Below are 8,511 nucleotides of genomic sequence, written 5' to 3' on the forward strand. Positions count from 1 at the left end.
AAAAAAAAAAAAATCTGCTAAAGGAGCAGAAACCTGGCCAGAACCCAGCCACTGTGAGCTCTGGAATGGCCTAGTGGATTCAGGGAACTGCATCCATAGCACCTGCTCCTCTGTGTTGAAGGAGTGCCCCCTTATCCCTGTATTTTCGAGACCTGCACTGTGCACGACAGGGCAGGCAAACCACCATGTTCATGGGGGTCCTCGTTGGCAGTATACAGTCTGGGCCCTGGGTCTGTGCACCTGAGCTCCTGAGGGTGGCTTTTGGTGTACGTACTGAAATAAAATGGCAGCGCTGAGTAATTGTGGGCTTCCCGGTAGGCGATCAGGTTGATTTCATGTTGCCGCTGCTGGGCCTGCAAGCGATGCTTGGCTCGGCGGTGGTGGCAGACGCAGCAGCAGCTCAGGATGATGATGATGGTCCACACCAGCCAGAACCCTAGGGGTAGAGGAGGCAAGACAGAAAGGCGTGCACAAACAGTGAGTACCAGCCAGAGGAGGCAGCTCCCAGAACAAGGAGATCCCTGGACAGTGCCCATGTGGTTGAAATTGGAGCTGTCAGGCCTCACCCAGTTAATTCACATTTAAGACCTGTATTCAATTTTCATAAACGTTTGTACCAGAGTGAAAGACACATGGATGTAAGACTGATGACAGCAAAGGAGGTCATTTACTCCAGGGTCCCTCCAGGGATCTTGAGTTCCTGGGTCTCTGGAGGCACCCTGGGGAAAGCCATCTCTCCAGCAACACTGATCAGTCCTCCTATAGTTTAGGTTTTATAGGCATCAAATATGCTCACCTTTTAGGACACTGTCCTCTTCCTCTCTTAAGAGATCTCTGAGAAAGTGTTTCAGACTTTCTTGGTGCCCCTCTCCCCACCTCCCTCCACGACTCAGGAGATCAGCAATTGCCAGGGGCCTCGGAGGTGCCTCCTGATAAAGGAATTCTTAGGGTTCTCTTAATATAACAGGGGCTTTTCTCTACCACGTATGTCTCTGTAATACAAGAATCAGGGACTCTTCTCTACCATGTATGCCTCTGTAGTACAAGAATCAGGGGCTTTTCTCTACCATGTATGCCTCTGTAATACAAGAATCGCTGAAGTTACAGGTGGAAAAATTCTAATTGCCTCAGGTCCACCTCTTCCCTAGAGAGTGAAAATGACTTCCTTTGCTCTGATATAATCTAGTACAATTCCATCTTCCACTGCCACAAACAATCTGCTCCCACCTCCCTTTGGCCTGCACTTGCATGAGACTCAGGGCCACTAGCAGCCGCCCCTTCTTTCTCTCTGCTCCAGGGCAGGGTGGAGGGACAGAAGATGTGGCTCACAGCTTTCAATTCCCACTATGCCATCTCTTGGATCATACTCAGAGAATCTCAGCAAACCCCAATATAAGATCCGCTCCCCAAATTTCAAATGTATGCAGAAAAGGCTTTCAAATATTTTTAAATTAACAAGCAATTTTGCTTTAAAAAAAAAAAAAAATATATATATATATATATATACACACACACACAATCACACACACACTCACACATACACATGTATAGGGAGGGAAGTGAAAGGAAAAACACAAAAATAATGACATCTTTAAGTAGCAGGACTGTGAGAAATTTAATCACACACATACACATGTATAGGGAGGAAAGTGAAAGGAAAAACACAAAAATAATGACATCTTTAAGTAGCAGGACTGTGAGAAATTTAAATTTTCTTCTCTCCACTATTTTTTTTCTTTCAAATTATAAAACTAGAAACAAATTAAGATTTTAAAATATCTGTGACTACTAATGCTTTGGAAGCACATATACTAAAATTGGAACATACAGAGAAGATTAGCATGGCCCCTGCACAAGGATGACATGCAAATTCATAAAGTGTTCCATAATTTTTTTGGAAATAGATAGAGGTAGTGGTTACACAGTATTGTGAATGTAATTAATTCTATACAATTGTATAACTAAAAGTGCTTAAAATGGAGATTCTTATGTTATGTTTTACCACAAAAAAAAGTAAAATAAAGTGTCTGTGACTAATTTTATTTTTGTTGGTTTTTATCTTTAAAAAATTAATAAATTAATTTCTGCATAGGTTATGTTCCTCTGGGAATGTAACCATATAATGAAATAATTGAGGGCCGGCCCGGTGGCGCACTGCTACAGTGCGCCGCTTGGGAGCACGGTGGCGCTCCCGCCGAGGGTTCGGATCCCACATACAGACCGGTTCCCGCTCACTGGCTGGGCGAGGTGTGGGGGCAACGCTGAGGGTTGCGATCCCGTTGCCGGTCCCGGTCCGGTATGGGCGCGACATTGAGGGTTGTGATCCGTTGCCGGACACGAAAAAAGACAAAAAGGAAAAAAAAAAAAAAAAAAAGAAATAATTGAATCATTTAAAAAATTATTCACAGAATATTACCTTTGACATAGTTTCTGATATTAAATGAAAAAAACAGATTATAAAGCAGTATAAAATATCATCCCAAAGTTTTCTTTATTTTTTATTTTGTTTTGTCTTTTTTCCGTGTCCGGCAATGGATCGCAACCCTCAGTGTCGCCCCCGTACCGGGCCGGGACCGGCAACGGGATCACAACCCTCGGTGTTGCTCCCGCACCTCGCTCAGCCAGTGAGCGGGAACCGGTCTGTATGTGGGATCCGAACCCTCGGCGGGAGCGCCGCCGCGCTTCCCAAGCGGCACACTAGCGCAGTGCGCCACCGGGCCGGCCCCCAAAGTTTTCTTTAAAAATGTATATAGGGACAGAAAAAGGAGAAGGCTGGTCAGGAAGCTAATCATGACGTTATTCTGGATGACAGGACAGTAGATTTTCTGGTACCAGCTCCTTCATTTTTGCTTATCTGCATTTCCTAATTTTTCTAAGATAAGCATGTATTTCCTTGTAGTAGAAAAAATGTTTTTTCTCAATAAAAAGTTTATCTGGGGAATAATTTTAAGATGAGTTGTTAAATGAGAATAGATTATATTATTGTTCATTTCTTCTCTATTCCTGAATAACTTTAATTTGTTTCCATTATAAAAACTACATGTATTTTTTTAATCATCTGCTTTGTAATTATAAATTTGTGCTTAAAATTTTTTTTAAGTATTTCCAGATGTATCTCTTTCCAAGCTGAGTTAAATCAAGTTAACATTGTTAAAAAAAAAGAAAACATGCCTCCCCCTCCCCCAAACAGACTTGTAAACGAATATATCCCTGATTTTTTTCCGCATTTGTATACACATAATATTCCAAAAGATCTCACTGACATTCAGGGTGTGGTGTCTGGCAACAGCTCTTTCTCTGTCTCCCTGGGGTATCCCTGCTGAGTCTCCCCACAAAGCTGCCCTCTACCAAGTGAGACGGATGTGATACAGCCTACCAGACCAGGCTTGCCCGCCGCTCTATGCCAGGACACCTAATTGCTTTCAGCAGACGTCAATGTTCAACCAAACCTTCATGCTGAGGCCTGATAACAAGAGAACAGGCAGAGGACAACCAACGGAGGATTTTTTCCCTTTTACCCATCAGCAGACAGGAAAACCCCCATTCCTAACCAGAGAGCATAAGTTGAAGTTAGAAGTCTTCCTGTTAGTCCTTCCCAGATTCACTACTGCAACTTGCTTAACTTAGCTTATGTTTCTTTCCCTATGAGTGTCAGCTATCATAAGACTAAAAACACTGTTAGAGGAACCCTTGGAGGAGGAAAGAGAGGATAGAAAGGAACTATGGGAATGAACTGGCTACCGGATGTGTTTACATCACATCTCCTAGTGTGGGGCTGGGCTAGAGGGAGGAGCATGATGCATTCTGCCTAAGAGCCTTGCTCCATACCTATTTTGGAGGCAAGTCTAGACGATTCTGGGATGACGACTATTTTGTATTACCTATACTTCTCTTACTTCAGCATAATCTCACAATCCTTTATACTTCCATGTTTTTATACTTTTAAAAGTACATTGTCTCATCTGTTCATCAGATAATCAGCATCTAACTCTACTATTTCTTATACCCCACTAAGTCATTTTTTCAGTAGCTTTATCTAAATATAAATCAATTTCTAATTTTATGCTGCAATATATAGGATCTAAGGCAGTATTTCTCAGTTTTTATACTGTTATTTTAAAAAATCCATTCTTTTGGGCCGGCCCGGTGGCGCACTGCTACAGTGCGCCGCTTGGAAGCGCGGGGGCGCTCCCGCCGAGGGTTCGGATCCCACATACAGACCAGCCACTCACTGGCTGAGCGAGGTGCGGGCGCAACACCAAGGGTTGTGATCCCATTGCCGGTCCCAGTCTGGTACGGGCACGACACTGAGGGCTGCGATCCGTTGCCGGTCACGAAAAAAGACAAAAAGGAAAAAAAATAAAAATAAAAATAAAAATCCATTCTTTTAATAAGAAAAATCTCAGGCACTGGTTTTCATGTTCATGAAATAATTCTGGTTCTCCTTCCCTCTTCTGTGCATGTAGGTAGGCTTGAACTTTCTGGCCCCTCACAACTGGGTGAGGCTCTGGGACTAATTCTAACTGATGAATTGGGACTGGAAGTGATATACATCACTTAGATGCCAGAACATTTCTTGCTGTTGTGAGAGACCCTTCATTGGTCTTCCCTCTGCCATGACAATTGGCAATGTTCCAGATGTTGACTTCAGGTTCAGTCTGGATCCCAGAGGATGATGAAGTGGGAACAAAGCTCCCATCCAACCTTTTTTTTTTTTTTTTTTTTTTTTTCGTGACCGGTAAGGGGATCGCAACCCTTGGTGTGGTGTCACCCGCACCACGCTCAGCCAGTGAGCGCACCGGCCATTCCTATATAGGATCCGAACCCACGGCAGGAGCGTCACTGCGCTCTCAGCGCTGCACTCTCCCGAGTGCGCCACTGGGCCGGCCCTCCCATCCAACTTTTAATGGACAGTATGAGTGAGAAATAAACATGTTGTTTTAGGCCCTTAGGATTTGGACTTGTTTGTTTCTGCAGCATATCCTCGCCTATCCTGACTACTGTGGCATGTTTATAGGCTTTTCTGAGGGAGAGGATTAAAAGTGCTCATCGGATTCTTAAAGGAATGCTTGATCCAGAAAAAGGCTATGATCCACTGAACTAGAAGTATATTAGAAAAAGAGGACTTTTTTCTTTTTTTTTAAGTGAAATTAGGAGGGGCAAAAGGAGACTGAAAGAAGAGACAACTGGAACACATACCTTTGGCACAGTTACCTTCATCACGTCTAACATAGCACGAGAAAACTCATATGCTTATTGGAATTCTACCAGCCTACTTCTTTTTATTTGATATTATGGGTAGAAAAACTATCCCTACCATGTATCAGCTCTGTGATGTTATATTAGTCTCAAACCGGGTTCTGATTTCTTCATTTTTAATAGGACCACAAATGAATCAAAACTTTTGTGTGAATCAAAACTGGGGGAAAACTAACTCGGTAACAAAATGGGTCTAGTGGCAAGATGGGGTTTTAGTATGGGTACAGAAGACACCCCTAATGAGCGGGTCCCATTTGATGAGAAGTAGATTCTCTTGGGAGGCAATATAGTCAAAGTCATGTCCTATCAACTTTAAAAGGGGGAATATTTAGAGTAGTCCCTATGAAATTGGGCAAAATTTTAATCTTTTAGCTAGATTTCAAAAACAAGGAAGAGAGTTTAGAATAAAACCTAATGAAAGTTGCATACGAGAAATACAGAAATACGACCCTCCCACGCTGCTCCCCCAAACACATATCTACCCAGAGGCTATATTCCTCAATGATAACTTTGAAAGTAGCGACCTCACTGTGGGGAGCATTTGTCATGCTAGGCAAAATGGAAAACATGTTTTTAAAAACAATCGCAGTCCAATGTAGGAACTGAGTCATGTGCCCCAGAGTTCACTACAAACTTGGGAAAACACCACTCTTTAACTGGCAGGAAATTCCCCAACAGGAAGCCAAAGCATACTGTAAGTTAGCTCTTCTATCTCACAGGATAGAAGTGGGTGACTTCCTGGCCCTTAACAGCTCTCAGCAGGAGCTCCTGACACTGCCACTGTGGAAAAGGCCTGAAATTGGGAAATGAAGACTTCGAAGACTTGCAACTTCATCTGAAAGACTGGCCCACTTTCCAATAAGCATGACTGCAGATATGAAAGAAAAGTAGCAGATGGCCTGTGTTCAAATCCCACCTCATAAAACCAATTTCTAGCTTTGTGACCTTGGTCACTTTGTTTTTACTTCCCTTATCTGTAAATGGTCTCTAACTTACTTGGTCATTGTGAAGACTAAATGGTGTCTGGCAATCATATGTAGAATACCCAGAACCATACCTAATATATGGTAAGTTCTCTAGCTCATTATTGTTATTGTTGTTGTTACAAGCATAACCACAGATGGAAAGGATTACCTTTCAATTTCCCTTTTTTTTTTTCCTTTTTGTCTTTTTCCGTGTCCAGCAACGGATCGCAACCCTCAGTGTTGCCCCCGTACCAGACCGGGACCGGCAACGGGATCGCAACCCTCGGTGTTGCTCCCGCGCCTCGCTCAGCCAGTGAGCGGGAACCGGTCTGTATGTGGGATCCGAACCCTCGGCAGGAGCGCCACCACGCTCCCAAGCAGCGCACTATAGCAGTGCGCCACCGGGCCGGCCCTCAATTTCCCTTTTAACTTGCAAAAAGTATTCCATAAAGAAAACATGGCTTAGGAACAAATCTAAAGTCTGCTTTTAGGTTCTGTTCTTGGCAAAAATTATGGGAAAATCAGTCAATTCCTATTTATTGAGCCCCTGCCATGAACAAGGTACTGTGTGACCTGATACCAGCCCACCTGCTATTGATCAATCTGCCTTTGTCCAGAGGCCCAGACCACTCCACTAGGGAGCTGGGGTCCAATCAGGGCTTGGAAGGAGGCCCCAGTTCCCCACTGACTAATCTGCTAAGGTCAGCAAAAAACATGGGCCTTCCTTAAGAGCAGCTCAACAATGGGAATCTTAAGACAAACTACAAATAAAAAATTAGCATGTGAAAAACAAGCTGGGCAACACTGATGGCATTTGCTAATAGTCATGTCACCCTCAGGGAAATTCCACTGTCTGGAAACACTCCTCTCTCCCCACTAGTGCCCAAACCAGGGAAAACTTATGCCTGAGTGAAATTCCCCCAAATTATCTCAGGGGCAGAAATTCCCAGCTTTGGCCTCCCTCTGGAAAATATAGCTTGGTGAGGAGAAAGAGTCCAGGGATGAGAATCTGGAGATCTGGCTTCAGGCTTTTTGGCTTTGAGCATGTTCCTGGACTACCCTGTCCCAGACTGCCCTGTCTTGGTTTTCGCCTTTGTTCTATCTTTTCCACAGAAATTAGAAGGTAGAAATTAAACATGCACATTGAAGATTTTTTTTTTTTTTTTTTAAAGATGACCGGTAAGGGGATCTTAACCCTTGACTTGGTGTTGTCAGCACCATGCTCACCCATTGAGCTAACCGGCCATCCCTATATGGGATCCGAACCCGTGGCCTTGGTGTTATCAGCACCACACTCTCCCGAGTGAGCCACGGGCCGGCCCACACATAGAAGATTCTTAATCAGACATTTGAGCCCATCAGTGACCTGGGCCCATCCCCTTTCCAGCTGGTGCTTGGAGTCCTGGAAGGAGAGTGGCTTTGGAGAGAGGCTGACTTTACTACTTCTTAGCTGCAACTGACTGAGCAATTCCTTAATGTCCCCAGTCCCACGAAATGGGGATGTCATGTGTACCTAGTAGGGTTGTTCCTGGAGTGAAATGAGATGATGCGGATGAAGACCCTACTTAGTGTCTGGAACTCGAGAGCATTCCATCCACATTAGTGTTCTCATCTCCCATTTGTTCCTAGGCAAGCCCTGCAGCCCAGGGTAACAGTCAACAGCGAGATGCATACTCTATTCTTTCCCAGAGGGCCTTGGGAAGTCCTCTGCCTGGGAAGTCCTTCCCTTTTCCACGTGTATAAATCTTATTCACGCTTTAAGGCCCACTTCAAATGCCACCTCTTCCATGAAGCCTGCACTGAATCCTGCCCAGCCAAAGCAAAGTCTCCTTTTGAACATTCAGAACAGTTCTGGCACATACATTCCACCTCTACTTCACATTACTAGTTGGACATCTTGTCGTATCTCCTCTCTCTGATAGATTACCTTCTTGATGACAGAAATTATGTCTCCCCTACAGTTTCTAGCATAGATGAGCCCATAGCATCAACTTGGAACTTGTTAGAATTACAAATTCTCAGATCCACCTCAAAAACTCAGTGAGTTTAGGGGCCAGCCCGTGGCTCACGTGGGAAAGTGTGGTGCTGACAACACCAAGTCAAGGGTTAAGATCCCCATGGGCCGGCCTGGTGGCGCACTGCTGCAGTGCGCCGCTTGGGAGCGCAGCGGCGCTCCTGCCGAGGGTTCGGATCCCATGTACAGACCGGTTCCCACTCACTGGCTGAGCGAGGTGCGGGAGCAACACCGAGGGTTGTGATCCCGTTGCCGGTCCCGGCCCGGTACGGG

General features: G+C 44.6%; 1 protein-coding gene across 3 annotated transcripts in view; it reads right to left on the minus strand.

The window, feature by feature from the left end:
* The window catches only part of WBP1L (WW domain binding protein 1-like), a 63,255-nt gene that overhangs the window by 3,568 nt on the left and 51,176 nt on the right, over nt 1-8,511 (minus strand). For all 3 annotated transcript variants that reach the window (XM_008579750.1, XM_008579751.1, XM_008579749.1), the window contains one exon: nt 275-436. In XM_008579750.1, coding sequence (XP_008577972.1) covers nt 275-436 — 162 coding nt within the window. The remainder of the gene's footprint in view (nt 1-274; nt 437-8,511) is intronic.

The sequence above is a fragment of the Galeopterus variegatus genome, unplaced genomic scaffold, assembly GCF_000696425.1.
Source record: "Galeopterus variegatus unplaced genomic scaffold, G_variegatus-3.0.2 Scaffold1953, whole genome shotgun sequence".
NCBI classification, from domain to species: domain Eukaryota; kingdom Metazoa; phylum Chordata; class Mammalia; order Dermoptera; family Cynocephalidae; genus Galeopterus; species Galeopterus variegatus.